The following is a 21,720-nucleotide window of genomic DNA, read 5'->3' as shown; positions in this document are numbered from 1 at the left end:
CGCTCCGCTGCGGGAAATGTATCTAGTTATTATTACCAAGAAACCAAAATAATACTAACTTAACAATTAAGAGATGATTTAGAAATTAATTAAGACCAAACTTGATTTGAAAATAAATAGTTAAATGACTTAATTAAACTTATAAATAAAATATTAACTTTCATGAAGGGGTTTTTAGACATTTTTATTTTTTAAATACAATTATATTACTAAATTGTCATAGGAAGCAATAAAAATAAAGCTTTTTTTCTCAGGGTTTTCTATCTTTTTGTTTTGATATTTTTTTTTATGTTAATCAAGTTGATTTAAAAAAAAGTTATTTTTTATAAATATAGACTATTAATTGAAAGAAAAAATGGTTGGTCAAAGTATTAGAGTGTCCTACTATTTATATTTCATATGTTATTTAGTCTTTATTATTTTGATTGTTGTTTTTTTTGTTGATTCTTTTCTTTAATTTTTTCCTTAATCATTAGATTTCATTTGATTTTTAAATCAAATTTAATCCTCATTCTTTTGATATTTTTATATCCTTCCATTAATTAAATTTTATTTTAATTTCACCCCTCATCATTTGATTTTGATTTTTTTTTCATGACGAATTTGACTCCACTTTTTTTACTGGTGTTTATTTTGTTTTTGGATGTTATTTTATTGCTTTATAAAAAAGATTCATAGATTTTGAAGGTTAACACAGGTTGATTTTGATCTTTTTAGATCCTTTTATAAAATTTATTAATTTCATAGGTTCCGCTGTGGGAAATGTATCTAGTTATTATTATCAAGAAACTAAAATAATACTATCTTAACAATTAAAAGATGATTTAGAAAGTAATTAAGAACAAATTTGATTTTTTATTTTCATTAAAAATAGTTTAAATGACTTAATTAGACTTATAAATAAATAAATAAAATATTAACTTTCATCAAGGGGTTTTAAGACTTCTTTATTTTTCAAGCACAATTATATTATTAAATTGTGATAGGATAGGAAGCTACAAAAATAGAGCTTCCTTCCAAGGGTCTTTTCCATTTTTTTATTTTGATTTTTTTTATTACAATTAAGTGGACTTAAAAGCAATTTAACCTTTCATAAATATAGAATACTAATTGAAAGAAAAAATGGTACTAATTGAAAGAAAAAGTGGTTGGTGTCCTATTATTTATATTTCATATGCTATTTAGTTTTTATTATTTTAATTTCTATTTTTTTTATTAATTATTTTCTTTAATTTTATCCTTAATCATTAGGTTTTATTTGATTTTTAAATCAAATTTAATCTGATTTTTTTTGATATTTTTACATCCTTCCACTAATTAAATTTTATTTTAATTTCACCCCTTATCATTTTATTTTGATTTTTTTTTCATGTTGAATTTGACTCCACTCTTTTACTAGTGTTTATTTTGTTTTGGGATGTTATTTTATTGCTTTTTTAAAAAAAATCATAGATTTTGAATATTAACACAGGTTGATTTTGATATTTTTAGGTCCTTTTATAAAATTTATTTTTTTATAGCTAACCAGACCCAATTGCTTTTGGGTCTGACCAATGCCATACATAATTGTAGTTGGGTCTAGCATCGTCAGACCTAATATTTGGGTCCGGTGTTGCCAATCCCATGTTTGGATCTAGCAACATCTGTTAGACCTCGAGCTTGGGCTTGGCATATGCCAAGCCCAAGCGTAACCTGTGTTTGGCGCTTGCCAGACCCAATATCATCTGGGTCCGGTAGGTGCTACCAAGCCCAGTAGCTTGGTCTGGTGTGCTGTTAGGCCAATAGGATAGGTCTGACACATGTTTCCTAAAAAGTGTTGAGCTCGAGGATTTTGTCATCATAGCTCAGGTATCGCCGGATTTGCTACGCTCACGAATTCAAACATAATACATGATTTTAATATCATCAATTCTATAGATTTTTATATAAAATCTTAGAGGATTTATTTCTCAACAGATAGCCTTAATTAAACAAGTTTACACCCTGCCAGCACCATTAGGTGTATTAAAGTCTTTCATGATCTGCTATGTCTCCATCTTTTAGCTAGATGAAACGATGGAATATAACTTAAAATATCACAAAGGTAAAATTATACTTCAGTCTCTCCTCTCCATAAAAGGACAAGGCTCATGGGCTATAAATATATCATGAGACTTTCTGAACAAAAGTTCACAATCTTCATTCTCTATTGCATATATATTTTCAGAGCATCTCTCTCTAAAATATTATTGTATTGTCTCTCTCTAAAAAGATACTTATTTAAGCATTGGAGAGTCTCCACCTTCACCAAAGAGGACATTTTGCTTGTATTAGCCATAAGTCACTTTAGTCTACCAAGCATTAAGTATAAGCTATCAACCATCTTCGTTAGGGAGAATGGATGGGATTGCTAGGACCAATTGATTAATTGATTATTCAACTCAATAGCCTTGTTCTCAAGCTACTTGGATTTTTTAGGACTTCATTAGTATCACCGTAGTGGGAACATGAAAAAAAAAAAAAAACCCATTGGTTTCTTCCTAAAACTTGCTTTTGACATTTCCAGGTCATTTCATGGCACACAATCTATGCCCACCTAGGTTAGGACGCAAGACAAGTCTACTCACTATTGTGAACACTCCTACCCGACTAGAGCTTTAACAACTCACTAGTGAGGTGCAACTCTTTACCTAGGCAGTGTTGACAACTCGAGGGAAAAATCAGACTTTTACACCCCAACAAATCTTAACACCCTTAACAAACACACAATGCTTTAACACCACGACCATCAGCTGCACCAGAAGCTCGTAAACGATTACACTACCTAGAGAAGACCAGGAAGAATACAATCACAAGAGTTCTTTAAAGGATCATTGGCACCATTGTGACACTCGTGCATAAAGCAAATAGTCTGAACAAACTTTCCCTAGTTACCATGGGACAAATATCAGTCACTGTAATCATCATACGCTCAGCTCCCCAGGCTCCCAAAAGCCCAACAGATAAAGAACTAAGAGACAGTTTATACATAAACATATCCAGGAGAATATCTATAGCCACCATTAGTGGAGAGGTTCTCCTTTGTCCAAACACATATTAAACACTCGACTCTACAAGAACTACATTTTCAAAGGAATATAAAATATGCGCAGTAATTTAGAGATAGTCATCTAAAATTATGACTCGATGTGTAAAATATTCCCTACAATCATAAAAAGATTTGTGCGTGCCTAATATAACTTGGAACCAAACTCTATTAAAAGATTTAATAATTTTTACACTAAGCTAGAACCATGCTTTAACATTAACATACCCAAAAAAAAAAAAAACCTGCACGTAACACTTTAGTGTTGCCCATTAGAATATATTTGAGGAAATTCAATAGAAAGATACTCTTCCTATACTCAAGGGGAATATATCCTCTTGAGAAAAGTTTATATAATACCTTATTCAAAATGACATTTTATTTTTTCTAGTAATTGTTGAAGTTCCCTCTGCGTATTCTCATGGGAAAGGAATGGACTTGGTCTCATGTCTAGAGAAGGATTCTGATGAAGTGCACTATTTAGGATGCAGTGCACTATTTAATGTCTACAGAAGGATACAAGAAGATTAGTAAATCAATATGACATTTAGGAGCTGGTGAAGCAGAATCATTTTGGCTGCACCAACTTAAAGCGTACATGAATTCACTGCCTTTGATACAACATATACCTCTTCTTTCCACCCACACAACAGAGAAAGGAAAGAAACTCTGCTGTGTGTCAGTTTATACTAGGGACAGTTGAGGACAAACAATGCACAGCCATGGATCTCTACCTCCATTGATATTGAATCTTTTATTTCTCCAAAATCTTTTCCACTCCAAACTTCTCTGCCGTAACATGATGTCGCATTCAAGTTTTTCCCAGGAAGTGCCTTGGTCAGGTCTGATATCGTTGCTGATATTAGTGTCTTCTCTGAGTTCAGATTGAAAAGTGCAACATAAATCTCTCCTAAGTAAACAGAGGCAAAGTCAGTACTTGATTTTTAAGAGAAATAGATACATATGTGATATGCCAAAAAGGTTTTCAGACAATGAACTGCAGGCATGTTAATTATCAATCATAATTCATAGGTATGGTTGGATACTACCAGAGTGCCATGGTAGACACAGAAGTTGGCAGCTAGCAGAAGATCATTAATTCTCTTTAAATTAGGCAACTTGGAACTTGATAAATGAATATATATTTGCGTAATCAATGAAGCATGAATATAGATAATGAGCAGACTAGACTCCACCTCAGTTACAGGGAAAAAAAACAGTTAGATTGAAAATAGCATCCCTTCACCAAGGAGGACAATTATAATCATCTAAGCATATGGCTCAGTGGTAGAGGCCTCTTATTCGAGTCTCACCTCTATCAAAACTTCAACAAAAATCAGAACATTCTCTTCAAAAAAAGAAAAACCATCTCAGGGGTGAAGTTTCTCATCAAACCACAAACTTCTTTGGGTTCTTTTCAAAAGAAAAAATAGTAAAGGAATGGTAACAGAATGGAAACCAAATTTATAGAGACTTTAGGGAGGCATTAAACCTTTTCTACCAGTGGCAATCCAAGAGCGAACTCCTCCGCTGTTACCAACATTAGCTGCATGTATCAAGGAAGCCTCATCAAATGGCCCTTATCGTACATATAGAAAATCAGCTTGAACTTCTAGCATAATACCGTCAATTGATTTCACAGTTGCACAGAGACCAGAATAGCTGCTGATAAGGGATCCATTATTGCTCAACTCCCACATCTGTTGAAATTAAGTGTTTGCTTTCAAATACCACTCATATATGTAAAACTCACGAGAAAAAAAATGTCACCCTGCAGACTGGCTGTGAGCAGAAAAACACAAGCATTCTGGCAAACCAATTAATTATATATGCATAATGACATTTTAATTTGGAGCTTCAACTGTCAATCAGACTTCTCCAAATTCCTGCTATATGTATTTGTTAAATTGTTTGATGTCGATTTATCTCCTTTGCATTCCACCAAAATCTCACAGGATACAAGCCTCTGTGCCTTTGTTAGATGCTAGGGAACTGTGAATGAAGAGATACCTGGTTGGCATCTGATCTACAAGGGGAGAAGGAACCACTCTTAAATTCTTTTGAAGTACGCTTCTTTCTTGGAGATGCATCCAAACAAAACTCCATTCCATCACTAGCTAATAAATGGAGCTCTCCTTGATTGTAAATCAACCTCTCATCACTACATTGCCATTCACAGGATCACATAGTGAAAATAATAATAATAACCCGTTGTTGGGAACAACTTAAATAAGAAAGGTGAAAGTGCATACGAAGACAAAAGAGGTTTTTGCTTGTATAAGCATAAAGGTTCATGGCTTCCCATGTTCTCTTTCCAGCATATCTGGTCAAGATCTTGGTCAAGAGCTTCAATTGACCAGCCGTTAACTTTGGGATGATTGCAGCTAGTGAAACCCAGAAACTGTGCATGTGATTTGCCAACTTCCTTCAAACATCTTCTCGATCTTTGGCTGTGAGCTGTAGTCTTATGTGTAGAACCCTTTGTGCCAGTAACATAAGGAAACTGCATGTGCAATGCAATGATATATCAGAAAACAACTCAGTAAAAATTCCGAAGACCTCCAAAACTCATTGTTTCACATGCCTCCATATTGTTCGTGCTAAAAGAATTTATTTCCAGAATGAAGGGATTGGTGATCAAACTGTATGTGATCTCATCAAGCTTTCTAACATCTCCTCCAAACATTAGAGGGGATCTGGCCATTGCCCACAAAGTCATCTGCGAAGGAAAATATTGTATCGGGTCATTAATAAAGAAGCTTAATTTTTCAACAGTGGACTGACGCACATATAGAGTTGCATGTACATACCTGAGTTTTTTGCTCATCCAGATTAAGGTTACTCATTCTGTATGGTCCTCTGTTAGAACCTAGGATACAGAAAGCAATGTGATTATTCAAGTTTTTGCCTTTTCCAGTAGAACTCTTTACTTTAAACACTTTCAAGTTAATCATGAATACCCAGCAACTTATGTGGCAAACCCCTAGACCCAAGGTAAAAACCGGTCCAAATGTATACTTTTCAATGAACTTGTCACTAGGATGTTTGTCGTTCCTGTTAATTACCATGATAAACACAAGAGTGCAAGGACAAGCTATGCTGTTTTGCTACCCCAATGTAACAGCAAGCATTCCACTGCTTCGTTCAATTTATATGTCAGTAATCTATGTTGCAATCAGCTTTCCTATGCTCAGTCTCAACAACCCTTTAAAAAATAAAATTACTTAAAATGTGCTAGAATTAAAGAGAACAATCTGTTAATTTTTATCACCTGGATCTGTAAGCCATCCTAGGGGCAGCATATCTAAGTCAGGCCATGATCTCCCCAGCAAGCCCTTGGCACCAATCTTATTAGCAGCAGCAAAGTCTCTGAAGTAGAAGAACAAGATATTGCATAAAAAAAATGAAAGAATAGAAGAAAAGCACCAATTAGGGGCAGGGATCTACATATAATTTGAACTTTAGGCTCTTTTTTAACATGAAAACTTTAATCCACCTTGAAACATCGAAATGAGCTGCAACATCCCCCCATGTATCCCAATCATCCCCTGTTACCCTGTACATGTTGACTAACCCACTTATATCTTTCGCCATGGTTGGTGTCGCACTAGTTCCAGGAGACAAAGAATACAGAATGGGACGATTGAGCTTTTGCAGAACCTGAACAAGTGCTCTTCATATATTATCATCATCTCTATTCGGAAAAGATTGAAGCATAAAATTTATGCACCAGAAAGTGCTGTATACCTCTGACACAAACGTTATTTCATCAACATCCAAGTCATCACCAAATACACAATCATGTTTCACTGCAAATAAATGAGAGAAAAAGAACATCAAAATTATTAAAACAAAGAAAGACTGACATGAAGCCACTAAGAAAATGTAGTGGTCTAAATAACAGGAGGAAAGATTGAAATGTACAGAATTCACAATTTTGTAATAAATGCGAGTCAAAATTTTTAATTCTTGGCTTGATTTACAGTAGCAAACAAACCAAATTGTTTGTGAGCAGTTCTGGGCTCAACTCCATATAGATGAACAGAATAGCTAGATTTTAAACAAACGAACACGTATTCAGCACAAACAGGGCAACTAAGCATCCTAAAAAAACTACATCTCAGCCTTTACAGAAATAATTTTGTTTTTTTTTTTTTTTTTTGTTTCTTTCCACAAAAATTGATATCTATACAGGTTTGGTACTACTTCTGTCAGTATGACTTGTGTATCCAAGCTTTGCACTTTCATTTCTTGGCTGAGTTTACAACCTTGAGCTCAAGATAAATTTTGGAGGTTCTTAAATAAACCATAAGAAGCTTGCAAACTTGCCTAAGGCTAGTTCGAGCTTAAAATGCTTGAAGAGGTCAAAACTCTACTAGACTCATTTGCGATATTACTATCAAGTCCTTCCAGGACCTTCATAATATATTCCCCACATTATTAAAGAAACAATAATTCATCCATGCTTCCTATAATGGAAATTCTCAAAAGATGCAACGCTACTTTGAGAAATTATTTTACCGTTTTTAATCAGAAAAAAGTAAAATTCATTCTCTAGAAAATGTTGAGACTTGAGATACACCCTATTGGATTCACAGGCTTCTTAATGTGTTGGGTAAGATGGAAAAATGCAGGTTTCAGTTAATTAGTAATTACCAAAATCAACACCCCACTCAGCATATTGTTCATAAAGTGACCTCAAGAATGCTCTTCCTGCTCCCAACTTAGTATTTACACTCATGAAACCATGTGACATCCATGCACAAGCTCTTTCCTTGATCCCTATGTCTTTTGCCCGCCATTGTCGTCCAGACTCTTCATAAGCACCTCCCTAATAAAAATTGAAATTTAGCATTAACTTTTGAGAGCGAATCGATTAGATTGTGAACTTTATGCCTTATATCAGACCTTTCACCTGACTAGTCTATTTTTATGATGATAAAGTTTGCAAGACTCTGCAATCTGGGCATGCAAGGGAAAAGAGAAGACATACTTCTCCCGGTGAAAAAAAAAACATGAAAACAAAAGAAAAATAAAGAAAACAAAAGAAGAGAGAAGAATGAATCCTCATTGTTAACAAGGAACAATACCGTGGTAGTATCCAAGATGAGGGTGTTCGCATCATATGCCTGTCTACTTAATCCTCTCATAACATGAATCCCAAACTTCAAACCCATGCTGTGTACTTTCTTGGCTACTTCAGTGAACCCTTTCCCATCTTTGGATGAGGGCCACCTATCTGGATCAGGGATCATCCTCCCCCATTCATCAATGACATCAAATCCAAGAGAATCTGGGTAAGCACCTGGAACGTTCTTCCTATACCACAGGTAATCTACCACTGCATACTACATAAAATTACACAGAAAAATGACAACTTCTATTCCAATAAACTTTCCCATTCTCATATTGCTCAAGTAATTAAAGTTCTAAAAGTTGATTGTAGTCATCAACCATTTTATACCTCATATCCATAAGGCTTTAGACGCTGAGAGATGATTCCGGCGCTTTGCAAGAAGTCTTCTTCAGATATAATCCAGCAAAAGGAATCGTAAGAGTTCCAACCTCGAGGTGGGAAACTAGCGTGCTCAGGTTGAGATGATACCCTAAAACAGGTTTTGTACAAAGTATTAAGTTCACAAACTAATACATTTGGCCAAGAAAGCCTTCAAAACAAATGTTGGAACAATTATAGGATTTAGAAAATGAGACATAATTGTGTATTCTTCAATCCAATGTCCTATGAGTATCATCAAAGACTAGACAAGACAGTTCATCGAAATAGCAAAATTTGGGAATGTAATTGCAGTACTATTTAGTTAGAAATTTTGAAAGTACTTGTCTTGCTTCCAAGAATCAAATGTAAAAAGGGTTTTCTTATCTCAAAAACTCCTATGTGAATCATAACAGTAGTGACGAGAAGAAAAATAAAGAGAGAAACACCTGTAAAGATAAGAACCGAAGGAGAAGAGAAACAGAGAGCTCAGCAATTGGATCCTCATTGTTTTAGTATACTGAAATGCAAATGCAGCAAGTATTAGAGAGTTGTAAAAGACATGATATAGATAAATTTTTCAACTTTCTAAACCAATCTAGCTAGATGGTAATTTATGAATTGATGCGGCCAAACTTACAAAAGTTTTTTTGTTGGGAATCTTGAGAGCACTAGGCTTGCTTGGTTGGTAATTACATGAAGCAAGGGTGAATGACTATGATGTTTCCAAGAAATTTACTACAAGTTTCTCCAACAAACGAAAGGTCCAGTTTTTCTGGTTCGGGGTTGAAGATATAAAGGTTGAGATAAATAATAGGTGAGAGAGAGAGAGAGAGAGAGAGAGAGGCACCTATAAAGAGAGAAATTGGAGAAGAAGAAGAGAAAGAGGGCTCCGCAGTAGGATCCTCACAGTCTGGAGTTCACTTCTTAATTATAATTATTGAAATGCAATGCAGGTCTTTCATCCTTACCATCAAATCTTTTTAAGGGCATTAATGATGCAGTGTTGATTAGTAACCGGGGTGGGTGGTGGTGATGATTGAAATGGATAATCTCTTTTTTCTTCTTATTTAATCCGCCGGTGATGCTAAGTCCCCTCCTGTCCTTTTCAATCCTACTTGAAGGAATAATAATTTTTATCCTTAAAAAATATTTATTAAACGGTGTTGTCGTCTGGTTAGTTGAAAAGAAGAAACAAGTAAAGTGTTAAAATTGGAGTCGGCGGCTCAGTCGGAGCATAAGCTTGTTACTGATCCGACAAACCTGTCGGTGTGGAAGAAAAGAATCAAATTAGGACACTTAGCTTGTTACTAGATACATTCGAATCCCAACAATCTTCTGAACTCGACTTTCGATGCACAATTGACACTTGGCTACATAGATGCTTGTCTTCAGAACAGAGCTAATTCAGCTGTGAGCGTGTTGACCAGTAGCTTATTTACCACTTGCTATTTCCAACTTCTAGATAGCCTTCGATATTTCCATTAGCAATAGCTGTCCAACTTACAAATTTCAACTTGTAATTTACAATAAATAAATCAAAAAAAAAAACAGCTTCTAGTCTTTCGCACAACTGCTTATCTATCTTTGTACTGGAGACTAAACTGTTGAGTGCCTGCGAAGAGACTGAGTCATCCAACCATATGCTCGAATCCTGCTCCAGCTTGCCGGCGGCTATCTGTGCGGATCATATTCCTGCAGTTCTTCCCATATAAAAACCTTGCGCCACTCATTTTTCTTCGTTCTTGGTAAAATAATATAGCTTCTCAAATCACAGAGCCTTGATTCTTTCAGACATGCTCCTCATAATGAATTAGAGGCGACGCATCTAGAAATATATGCAGTCAGGCTCTACACATACAAGGAGTCAGAGGGTTTTCCCACAGGTCATAATTAGGGAAGGTCTCCTCTGGCAATCCAGTTCGTGTTTGGTGAGTGACAATCACATCCTCTACAAAAGTTGCCCAGCCCATGTATGGGTCTCCAAAAGATTTGGACATCAACCCCTTGTCTGGTTTTATGGATTTGTGAAGATGACCCATGTACCGACGGGCCCCAATAATCAATTTTGCAAAGTTGCCTCCATGGGTCATCACAAACACGTCAGACTTCAGGCAAACCAAGAAGTCAAGAGCTGCCAAACTTGTCACATGCTTCCTGAAACCATCTAACTCCTCTTTGGTTGCCAACTCTTCCTTTGTTACCTGTTAGAAACCCTCACAGTCAAATATTGATGGTTAATAAAATCAAAATTTGTATAGAAAAAACTCCCTTTGAAAGGCTCCTCTCACAGGCTAGCCATTTAAAAAAATGCAACTACAAAAACTCAGCCAACATTTGGAGCCCGAAAGCGCTTTGATTTCTCAATTTCCTAAACATTAAATAGAATTTAGAGCATGCAAAACCATTTAGCTTCCCATCCCAAAGTAAAATTAAATTCTCTTTTTTCCAATGGTACCATACATATAAATACATTTGCAAGCATATGTGTATTCATGCATGCATGAATATAGCAGTAGCTGGAAAACATTCTTCCTTTATTTATCTTTGGAGATAAGAGAGGTATCGATGTAGGTTATTTTGAATCAAGGACGTAACAGGATGGAATATCCCGTGGCTGCAATATTATCACTTGTGGAATTTATAGACAGTTTTCCATTTAAAAACATCGATTGGATGTATATGCTGGGCACCAAGCATGCACAAACGAGAGAGATGGAAATGATTTCATAAACATGTTTGGTCACTTCACCGATGAAAATGGAGGAGTGACAGAAACAGAATCGAAGGCCTTACCAGGCTTGGGAACATGTTCTTCAGTGGAGCCATTCGGTTTTGTCCACCATAAACCTGGCCAGAAGCTACATAAATCTGAGTTTCCTTAGGATATCCCATTGCCCGAAGAATCACAGCTACTTCCCCAGGTTCAAGAGGGCACCTTCCTTCCTTCCGTTTTTGCAGGGCCAACTGCCATAGATGGGAACCGTTCTGCATGATAAATCCCCAAAAGCTTATGAATCATCCATGCCTGTTCAAGTTTCAAACTAAAACCAGAAAACTGATAACTCACCTTATATCGTCGAGGCCACTCTTTTTTTCTATATTCTCCCATTCTAGCTTTCTCGTCCCTTGTCCCCACAAAATCACAGAATGATAGACCTACCATTCCCTTTTCAAATCTAAGATGAAGAGCCCTGTATGACAAATAATGTTTAGTGCCACTGAACTTCAAGTTATAAAAAGTTGGAACGAAGTCCAGACAACCTCAGATATCAATGTCACATACATATATGGATTTGAAACTCCTGTGCGGTTTCGCATCCTTGATACCAACAAATCAGACATTTCCTCTATCTCAGGAAGAAATTTCAGAGCATGATAATTCACCCTGCACCTTAGCCTGTTGATTTCTGGAGGAACATTATCATATCTACAGCATACACAAATAAGAAAAAAAAAAGACAGAAAATTAACAATCCAAGACCAATTATTTTTCTTCCAATGAAAGTAAAATTTTGAGCATAGTGCCCCAGAGATGTACAACATCCATGACTCACCCAAGCCGATCAACAAAAGGCTTCAGGGCCATTATCTTCTTTTCCTTGATTCGAGGCAGTACATTGTCTATGTAGAATTGAGCAGGTGCATATTTTGGAATGTTTTTCACTGTCCGTCTATAACATAGATGGCAATTTTTTTCCAAATAATCAACACCAGTTGCAACAAATTCAAGTCATCATATAAATGTGCACAACACGAGAAAATGAGAAGGAGCACAAAAATCAAACCTTATACTTGTGAATAACTCTGATTTGTCAGTAAACCACTCCGGTATATCACGAACAATTCGTACATCATACTTTAAATAGTCAATGAAATGATCAACATCAAAAATGTCTTCAAATTTCCTGCAGACATTTTGTAAAAGAAAAAAAGGCTTGTGAGCAGGGGAAAATCTAACTTGTTAATGTAACTACAAATGAGACAAGGTTTGTTGTGAAAAAAGGAAATGTAGCTAAGCATATCATAGTAATATGCCAAAATCAAATGAACCTATTTGAGATGACAATACAGCCACAAAGTAGAATTCCCAACAATTATACATGTTTGTTGAGTGCATTAATATCACATCAATTTCCAACTAATGTTTTCCCTCCTCAAAAACAGCAAGACCTAGCATTGTTGAAGCTGAGAGACCTTAATAAGAAATATGAGGAGCAAATCCACAAGAGTATTGTTTATAAATCTCAGAAGAATAAAAAGAAACAAAAACAAAAATTTTAAAAAGAATGTTGCAAGATGTAATGTCTAGGTATCAATGTTATCATATGCGTAAGAGTATTGGCTTACGTTTGGTCTTTCCAAATCTGGTCCTGCTTCAGAACAGGCAAAATAAGGGTGGCATTCATTATTTTGGCCACTGCTACAGCATTGCATATCTGCATTAAAAACAAAGGCGGCATTCACTATAATTCAATCACTTTAAAGCTTGTTGCTTGGTAAGTAAAGGAATAAGCATAATTTTTTTATGAAATCTAGTACAGGAAGTTACTTTGATTAAAAATAAAGAGGTGAGAAAAAAGAAAAATTGATTATCGAACAAGCAAATTACCAACATCAAATAATAACAAATGATTGGCCAAAAAAAGAATATCCGAAATCACCAAGTCCAAATAGACCTGCTGAACTAACATACATTATTCCGAACTAATGCAATTAAAAGATACTCAGTGGAGCGATCACTTAGAGGTGCAAGTCTCAGCAATGTGAACAGCAGCGTGAACCTTGAGGCTTGACTTGGGCACCATTAGAGAGAATCCCCCAACTATGAAATCATTGTCCCTTATTATAGCTAAATAGAAACTTAACTCTAGTTATTTAGAGCTGTTATCCCTATGGACATTGTGCAGCGTGCCAGTTTTTCTGTGTCCATGGCCAGCATGGGAAGACACAACAGTGAATCAAATTAGAAAAGATGGAATTTAGGCTGATAAACTACATCACAATCTATGATTAGTTTCCATATTCCAAACAAAAAATTCATCACTTACAGAGTAGAGACAGCATATCTAACAACAAAAGTCTAAAGAGATCTGACATAGCTCAAGTATGAAAGAACCATGTGGTTCCACAATACATTAGGCCATGCAGAAGATGAAGAGATAGATTCTCAAGGTCCATGTAACTCCTTACTTTGAGTGTGTGTGTGTGTTGGGGGGGTGTTCTGTGAGTGATATATCGCAATTCAAAACCAAAAAGAAAAGAAAAAACACAGAACTTTCATAATTACACTATTTGACAAAATGAATCCATACAGCAATCCTTTGCTGATTCAAACCGCCCTCTGCATGGATAAATATATAGCCGTTTGTTTCATTTTCGGGAGGAAGATCTGCAAAAATTAGAGAAAAGTCAGCACGTTAAAATGGAAAAAATGAATGGACGAGAATGAACGTAGATAAAACAACATTGCTTTCACCATTAGGTATAGTTCATGCCAATCTTTCCAACAACACAACATATGACTGGGAATTCCTATATCTTTGGATATGTAAACTGGAAATATAACATTAAAACATGTTAAACAGCGCAAGTTTCTTCTAAACTTCTTTCCTCTCCTTGCCCGTTCACATTACAAGTCAATGCATTTGGAAGCAATTAACTTACTCTAAATTATATAAACTTCTTTCCTCTCTTTGTCCGTTCACATTACAAGTCAATGCATTTGTGATGTAATTTTTTTTTTCATTAAAGTACGATGTCATAGAACACACACAATGATATCCTTCACAAACCACTTCATGATATGTTTTGACTCCCTAGTGGGAGTCAGATGCAAACGTGTCTAAGTGTCCAATTTGTTCAAATCCAAATCTTAGGATGCAGGGACAGGGGTCCAAATCAGATAGGGATGCATGGACAAGTTTATTCTACATTGTTAACATTCTAATTTCCCTCGCAAAAATATCTCCACATTTTAACAGATTGGAGATAATAGTTGCAAAATTGTAACAACATGAATTACTATATTTAAGAGAAAAGAATTGCAAAGCCCTTGCAATTATGGTGCAAGCAAACGCTTCCTTGTTCAAATATGTTGTAAGAGTGGAGACCTGAAGAGAATGTATTGAGTGCTAATCTTGTTCGTATATTGTCACCTTTCTTTACAGATGGAAGGGTGATATCACTGCCTTTCAAGTCAGCTTGTATTTCAAAGAATAAAGATATCACCACTACTTGAATCATTTTTGGATACTTTCCAGTAGAGAATATTGTGAGCTTATATTGTATAGTTTACAATAAGTAAAAAGGAACTGTGGCATGTCATCTGAAATTATCAAGATTGATGATGGGCAGAATTCCTTGAAGGTGGCGGATAATTGACAAGCCACCCATATCTATGGACATGAATCTGCCAGCAAATGCAGAATTTGAAAAGAAAAGCGATGGCTATGAAAGCAAAATGTGCCTGGAGAGGAAGAGTATGTGTTGAACGTGGAAAATACTTCTTAAGAGAAACAGTTTCCTAGAAGAGAAAGGAATCAAGGGAGATTACCAGGCCAAAATATGTTGTTTGTCGCTCAAAGAGGAGTTAAGGGACCCCATGTCATGAAATTCTCTTGTGGTCTAAATATCATAAGCGTGTTGGTTTGCTTGGATTGCCTACGAAATTCTCTTGTGCGCATCACTACTCACAATCAAAATGGGTGCGAATGGGAGATCACACCATGTCAACATGGGCTAAACCGCCAGGCATGCGTGCGTTTTGAACTTGGATTTCATACCCACACCAATGTCGTATGAAGTCAACATGAATATCTAGGGCTAAACTACTGTGCTCATTTAAAACTCACCTGATATCCCATTATCACGGCGCTCAGCACAAGGCTTCCATGAGGTTGTGGCAGAGTAAGGATTTTCCCAAAGCGAAGGAGCTTCGTTGACCTAAAATATAGAAGAAGCTGGTGAAAAAAAAAAACTAGCAGATTTTTATCAAAAACTATAAAACGAGGTAAACAGAAAGAAACTTGAAGAACTTACATGCGGACAGTGAAGAACAATGCCATCTTTCTTACACAGGTATGGGGCATTCTACAAAGAGAGAGAAAAAAAATTAGTGGTGAGATTTTTTAAGAAAAGAAATGCAAACAAATTTCAATATCGAAATCCAAAAACCCACCAGTCGATTAAAGATGGAGAAAGCGGAGATCAATCCAACAATAGCAAAAACAGCAATCAAGAATAACGAGATCTTGGAGTTGAGAAGAGAAAAAACCCTAGGATCGTCACTGAGAAAAGACCAAAAAGAACGGTCACGATCTCTGGAAAAGTGATGACGGTGATCGTCATCGTGGGTAGTACCGTGAATAAGAGGTGAGGCGTCCTCGTCACGCTTCATTGGTGACGAAGAGGCTCGAGCTCCCACCGAGCTCGAGTGCCTCAGCTCCGCCATCGCTCTCTTTGGACTGTAAGCCAGCTCTGCGGATGATGAAGGTGAACTGTCTCAAGGCATGCCTTGCCTGTGATTTCGAGTTCAGATGTAAAAATCAGAATGCGGATTACAAGAGGATCGCGTATGGATACTGCAGAGCTGACCCAAAACCGGACCTGAAATTTAATAATATCCTTCAAGTTTTTAAAAATTACATTTATACCATATATATATAAGAGAAAGTTAGGTTATCATATTTCTCCAGCCGTTTCTTACTCTCTTATCTGCCACAGCCCCCGATTCCACGCTCTGCTCTCCTCAACTGCCTAGTCTGCTTTGAGTTTCTGCCTTTATCCTTTCTTCGGATTTTAGGTATGTATGAATTTATGCATGCTTGTTAAGTCGATTAGCTGGTTCTTCCAATCTTTATATTCTTGCTTGCTGGCTGCTGGTCAATTATAAATTAAGCATGCTTTGATTACAGCTTTTTTGTTATCTAATTGATGGTTTGTTTATAGTGAGTCCTCTTAATTATTTTTTCTGATGTATTATTATATTTGTTGACAAATTTGATCAAAACTTTGTGATCACTGCGCCTTCAGTCACCATGTCTTTTTTAGAAATTTTTTCGTAGAAAGAATCAATTTCTACCACCGGTTCACGATAACATTAGGAGAGAAATTGTCTTGAATCCGGTCTGATGATCTACTCTTGTAATTTTTATCGATTTGATCTTATTGAATCCGTGTCATGAGAAATGATTTGATCTGATATACGTTTGTTATTTTGGTCTCTTAAGAGATCTGGAAAATGAGATTTTCTCTTGCTTTCTCGGCATCCAAACAGAGAGCAGAGAGTTACCGTATTATTTGATTGATGTATATGCATATCTGTTGGTTGAGGCTGTTTGAGATTGAATTGAGTCTCATAATTTTGACAAATTTTAATCCTTTTAGTAAATATTAAAAAATAATAATAAGGATGAAAATAGAAGGGGAAAAAAAAAGGAGTAAAGCACTAAAAAAATCCAGTTCTTTTAGTTGTATTAGTAAAAATATTAATTAGTAATATTAATAGCAAAGCACCTAAAAAAAAACGTATATTTCTTTTAGTTGTCCTAGCTAGCTTACCCATGTGTGTCAGATCAAAAATCATTTTTAAATGCAAAAAAAGAGAAATTGAAAATGCAAGCGCTATCAACTCGTTTTTTAGTTTGGAAAAAAAATTTCATTGATTTTATCTTAACGGTTAATTGTTATTGGTAATAACAAATGATTTTTGTTTTTATACAAAATTCATACAAGTACAACTATTTGTATAAAAGAGAAGATAAAAAAAATCAAGACAAATTAATGCAATTAAAAAATATAAAAAAAAAATCAAGTTGATACAATTTGTTTTTTAAAAAAAGGCACATAAATCAATTTTTAAATACAAAAACTTAATGAAAAGGGATAAAAAAAACAAAAAAAAAAATGGTCAAACGCACATGGGTCAAGCCCATACGTTTAGCCTTGATAAAAAAGCCTAGGCGTGCATGACTTTGTTCTTTTTTTTTTCCTAAGGAATGGATGTTGCATTGTCTGCTCTTGTTTTTTTTTTAAGGCAAGTGATAGGACGCCTTCAATAACAGGAAACCTATCGTAGAACGGTTGCCAACTAGTCGTTTTCTGATAACCAAAGGTGATTGGAAAATTGAGGTTAATGTTTTTGGATTTCAAAAACCTAATTATCAGCTTGCTTTTACTTGAAAACACCTCCAAAACACAATATAAACCTTGACAAACTACTTGACAACCTCCAAACACTTCAAAATCATTCTAAAAAATGAAAATACTGAAAAAAACAAATGAAAACCAATCTACTTTTCTTGCCATGTTTAGAGAAAAAAACCACATTCATTTAACTCCGCTCGAGAAAAGGAACCCGTTGACACAAAGATCCTCTTTTTTGGTGACCAAAATATGGCTAGCCAATAAGTTTCTCTCTCCTCTCTAAACTAGAAATTGAAAAATAAACAAACTAAATTCTTGAACCAAGATAAAAATGCTAAAAACTTTGAAATTGACCACGCATTTTCTCCATGTTTTACATTGTGATATGCGTGTTTTACATTGTGATTTTTTTTTTAATTTTGTCATTGTACTATAATTGAAAACTTTATTTCATGAAATTAAGTGAAAAAAGGATTAAATAAAAAAGTTTGAGGATGAATTTATAAAAAAACAGAACAAAAATGAAAAAGAGAGAGAGAGAGAGAGTTGGTAAGCAGCTTAACTTTCACATGAACAATGAAAGCGATCCCATTTCTTTTAGTATATTTAGTAATTAATGATTGATTAAATTTTCTAAAAAAGATGAAGGTGATAATTTGTCAAATTGTTACAAATGTTGGAACAGTAGTGAGGTTTTCTAGAAAAAAAAAATTAGAAGGAAAAGAAAGAAAGTAAAGAAAAGAATACAAACCGATCGCGTTGAATTCCTTAAACAAATCCTGGCCATTCAAAATAGGGCAAGTGTATCCCTATTCTCCCTCCATACACCTGTTCGAAGCAGTTTTTTGATATCTTCGCCTCAAAAAACAGTAGCATAACAGCAAGCAAATCAGCAGTTTCTTGACCGCATCCTGATAGGTAATCCTCAAAAACTAACATGGATTTTCTGTAAATTCCCTTTTCATCAAACACTAAGCAGATCGAACCTGCTATATAATTGCTTGTGATTATTTTAGCTTCTAATAACAAATGGGCTGTTCTATTTTTCTTGTTTGTCAACAGGGTTGTCGTAAAAGTTTGAATCTTGACATAAGTTTTCTAATGTGTAATTTGTCTCCAAAGCAAATGGGTTTTTTAAAAAAAAAATTCACTTCTTTGAAAGATCAAAGCTGCCATTTTGTAGAGTATAGATGTATTAATCTTGTTTCAGTTTGTCGGTTACCTTTGAAAAAAAAAACTGAGGATGAAATCATAAAGAAAAAAAAAACAAAAGTGAGAAGAAAAGAAGAAGAAGAGTGAAGCACCATAACAAAATCCAGTTCTTGTAGTATATTTAGTAATAGTTATTAAGAATAGTAATTGATGTGTTTTCTGTGATTCTCTTTTTAGCCAGTGATAGCTAAATCCCTAGCTACGCAAGTAATTGACTCAAGGGATTTGAGAAATGAACACGATAGTGAGAAGAGCATATAATCTCTGTAGGAGTCCGCCGCTGCTGCCAATTCAGGGAGTTAACTCAGTGAGTGGAGGAGAACACCAGATACAACAGTGCAGGGGGATCAGAGTGAGGGTACATAATGGGAACTTGGAGCAGGCATTGAAGTTTATGCAGAGGAAGATGCAGTCCAGTGGGATTGAAAGGCAAATAAAGAACTTACAAACTCACCATGTTAAGAATTCAGAGAAGCGAGTTTTGGCTCGTAAAAAGCTTCAGCGTAGGATTCAATCCCAAGAACTCGCTCACAGGATCAAGGTTATCCTCGCTGATAAAGCCAGGTGTGTGCTTACGGTTCGTTTTTGGTTTCTTGAGAAATTGAATTGGATTCTATTTATTTTAGGTTGTTTAGGTTTTTTTAACTGTGATTGTTGGAAGGAGATTTTGGAATTATGTTAAACTGCTCTGTAAAACCTTGATCTCACACCTGATGGACATTAATTATGAAATTATTAGCTAAATTACGTATTATACATCTATTCTGTATCAACTCAAATTGGATAATGCTATGCCATTTATTTGGCAGCTAAGAATGCATATTGCAGATTCCATTCTAAAGCTTGCTTAGAGGATGTTAAAATAAATACAGGAACAGTAGGAATATCATTAGAACAGAAAAGGTAAATAAAGCATGTCAAAACAGCAATCTAGACTTGTCTATATGGTGCGACTTTAGAGAATTTACAGCCATGCTCTGCAGTAAAGCTGCTGTTACAATTGACATGTCTGAAGTCATTTGGTATTGTTTTTAAGTTACTTGAGATTAATTCTCCTTTACTATTGAGATCGATGAAATTGGAAGTGATGGATGGTTATTCTCGTGTGAATATTGAATGGGCTGCTCTAATAGTAATAAGCTTCTATGTGATGCTTCTAGTCTCTTATGGTTCACTTTAAGCGGCTGGCTTCCTGTAGAAGTCTCTTGTTGATTGTTGTTGTGGTTCCCTGGGTTTGCAATAACAAGAAGCACAACATGCAACTATATTTGCAGTCCTGAGATAGTGTTCTAGAGCATACCGAGATCAAAAGCTCACTGTTCCTTTCACTCTTTTGCCTCTGTCATTTCTGACACCCATTTATCTCCATACTACACCGACTCGATAAATAGTGCAAACCTTGTACGTTTCACACATGACTGGCATGGGAGTTGCAGGCAATATATATCAAAAAGTCTGTAATGGTTGAATTCTCCCTAGCATGTGCTAGAAGCATGGGGTATTTACCCATGAAACCATCTGGACAGTGTGGACAGGCAAATGTGTGCATTGTGGCGCTGTATTAGTAGTGCTGTAGACGTACAAAACCACACATCTTATTTGGTTTACTAGAATTGTAGCACATTATTTCACAAGTAATTGTTTGTCATGTGATCTTTATTGATACTGATTAATGTTTTCAGGGGCCTGTGAGAAAAGCTTTGAAGTACCTTTCTTGGTGCAAGATGGACTCTTGAGAGGTTGATTAACCAGCAGGCTTTTTTTTCAGCTTCAAGTGAACTTCAGCTGTTCTTTCAAACTCTTTTTACGCTCTCGTGGTAGTCTCTATTATCCGAATTAGTTCTGTTTGCTTTGCTGAATGTTGGGTAATTTTTGCCCCCTGTGAAAAAAGGAGACTGGAAAAAAAAATACATTTTATAAAATAAAATTTATAAAATTTGGTTAGTGCTTCCAGCAGTTATGCTTTAAGAATTATTGATATCCCAAGTTTTACATATCTTTACGTGCTTGCCAAACACTCTTAATACCTCATTTTTCAAATATTTTTGTTATATTTTTAATGCTTAACTTTCAATTTTTAATCAGACATAGAATGGGATAAATTTTTCATAAAAGAGAACTATTTTTGAGTCTTAACTCCCCCCCTGCTCCTTAAAAGTTGTAAACAAAGTTAAAAGGAACCGAAAATCATTATGTTATATTTTAATGTTTATTTTGCAATAGTATTATATTTGAATTTGAATATATAATAATATGGTTCATATTTTTCAAATTAAAGAAACAAGATATTCTTATTACCCATGTAATTTATTTATTTTTTAAGGTTGGAAGGGCAAAAGCATACCTAGAAGGTAAAATTTCTAGTCTATTTAAGTACTAGCATGATTATAAAATTTTAGGATCCAGATGCTTTTGCATTTTTGTGTGTAAAGAGTACATGTGAGGAGTGGGCAAGGTTTTTTTTTAAAAAAAAAATACAGATCTTGACAGAAAAGATAGATAATAAATATAAAAATATATTTAATTGAAAAGACAGAAATAAAGATATACAAATAAATTTATCTTTAAAATAATTTTGGAATAAATTTTTGTACTTTCAAAAAATAAGGTATATAAGACATGTTTTCAAAAACAATATTTTTTATTTTTTATTGTTAGAATATCCTTATAAAAAAACTTTCAATTATAAAATTATTCAACTAAGACATGTAAAGATAAAAATAGTTATTATTATAGTTTTAAAATTCAATTTAAGGGTCGATCTAAAGCAAGGCTTAAGTTACGGATCAACATAAAAATAAAA

At 34.9% G+C, this 21,720-nt stretch overlaps 3 protein-coding genes across 8 annotated transcripts; 1 reads left to right on the top strand and 2 right to left on the bottom strand.

Moving 5' to 3' along the window:
- Positions 1-3,591: 3,591 nt before the first annotated feature.
- On the bottom strand, positions 3,592-9,620 carry LOC133697184 (uncharacterized). 3 transcript variants are annotated; one of them, XM_062119591.1, is made up of 15 exons: positions 9,199-9,620; positions 9,008-9,078; positions 8,529-8,670; positions 8,155-8,412; positions 7,721-7,895; positions 6,812-6,873; positions 6,561-6,724; positions 6,336-6,433; positions 5,875-5,933; positions 5,649-5,783; positions 5,317-5,567; positions 5,075-5,225; positions 4,689-4,764; positions 4,557-4,610; positions 3,592-3,974 (listed from the first exon to the last, which is right to left on the bottom strand). In XM_062119591.1, exons 2-15 carry the CDS (start codon positions 9,064-9,066, stop codon positions 3,754-3,756), a joined length of 1,905 nt encoding a protein of 634 aa, XP_061975575.1. In that variant the 5' UTR covers positions 9,067-9,078; positions 9,199-9,620; the 3' UTR covers positions 3,592-3,753. The 3 variants fall into 3 exon arrangements, with proteins under 3 accessions (XP_061975575.1, XP_061975576.1, XP_061975574.1); XM_062119592.1 differs by having other exon boundaries at positions 9,409-9,620; XM_062119590.1 differs by having other exon boundaries at positions 9,530-9,602.
- A 387-nt stretch (positions 9,621-10,007) lies between these two features.
- Positions 10,008-16,149, bottom strand: LOC133697186 (protein PECTIC ARABINOGALACTAN SYNTHESIS-RELATED-like). Its single transcript, XM_062119593.1, has 11 exons — positions 15,739-16,149; positions 15,600-15,650; positions 15,413-15,503; positions 13,874-13,950; positions 12,909-12,997; positions 12,347-12,466; positions 12,116-12,232; positions 11,845-11,988; positions 11,629-11,752; positions 11,355-11,546; positions 10,008-10,762 (listed from the first exon to the last, which is right to left on the bottom strand). Exons 1-11 carry the CDS (start codon positions 16,009-16,011, stop codon positions 10,403-10,405), a joined length of 1,638 nt encoding a protein of 545 aa, XP_061975577.1. The 5' UTR covers positions 16,012-16,149; the 3' UTR covers positions 10,008-10,402.
- Positions 16,150-16,240: 91 nt separating this feature from the next.
- Positions 16,241-20,861, top strand: LOC133697188 (uncharacterized). 4 transcript variants are annotated; one of them, XM_062119596.1, is made up of 3 exons: positions 16,241-16,362; positions 19,095-19,481; positions 20,600-20,861. In XM_062119596.1, exons 2-3 carry the CDS (start codon positions 19,150-19,152, stop codon positions 20,607-20,609), a joined length of 342 nt encoding a protein of 113 aa, XP_061975580.1. In that variant the 5' UTR covers positions 16,241-16,362; positions 19,095-19,149; the 3' UTR covers positions 20,610-20,861. The 4 variants fall into 4 exon arrangements, with proteins under 4 accessions (XP_061975580.1, XP_061975582.1, XP_061975583.1 ...); XM_062119598.1 differs by having other exon boundaries at positions 16,243-16,362; positions 19,099-19,481; XM_062119599.1 differs by lacking the exon at positions 16,241-16,362 and adding an exon at positions 17,380-18,623 and having other exon boundaries at positions 19,099-19,481.
- The last annotated feature ends 859 nt before the right edge of the window (positions 20,862-21,720 follow it).

Source organism: Populus nigra, chromosome 6 (genome assembly GCF_951802175.1).
Source record: "Populus nigra chromosome 6, ddPopNigr1.1, whole genome shotgun sequence".
In the NCBI taxonomy this organism is placed as follows: domain Eukaryota; kingdom Viridiplantae; phylum Streptophyta; class Magnoliopsida; order Malpighiales; family Salicaceae; genus Populus; species Populus nigra.
The sequence above is the reverse complement of the archived record's forward strand: the minus strand, read 5'-3'. Positions and strand labels throughout refer to the sequence as shown.

What these genes read in the sequence shown, in the direction of transcription:
- LOC133697184 (XM_062119590.1), bottom strand. An exon ending in GCTCATTTCGATGTTTCAAG is followed by an intron (nt 6,434 to 6,560) that starts GTGGATTAAAGT and finishes CTTCTACTTCAG; the next exon opens with AGACTTTGCTGCTGCTAATA. An exon ending in GATTGCCACTGGTAGAAAAG is followed by an intron (nt 3,975 to 4,556) that starts GTTTAATGCCTC and finishes CTGTTTACTTAG; the next exon opens with GAGAGATTTATGTTGCACTT.
- LOC133697186 (XM_062119593.1), bottom strand. Translation starts at nt 16,011, where the DNA reads ATGGCGGAGCTGAGGCACTCGAGCTCGGTGGGAGCTCGAGCCTCTTCG. An exon ending in CCTTTTGTTGATCGGCTTGG is followed by an intron (nt 11,989 to 12,115) that starts GTGAGTCATGGA and finishes TGTATGCTGTAG; the next exon opens with ATATGATAATGTTCCTCCAG. An exon ending in GGAGTTTCAAATCCATATAT is followed by an intron (nt 11,753 to 11,844) that starts GTATGTGACATT and finishes TTTGTCATACAG; the next exon opens with GGCTCTTCATCTTAGATTTG.
- LOC133697188 (XM_062119596.1), top strand. Translation starts at nt 19,150, where the DNA reads ATGAACACGATAGTGAGAAGAGCATATAATCTCTGTAGGAGTCCGCCG.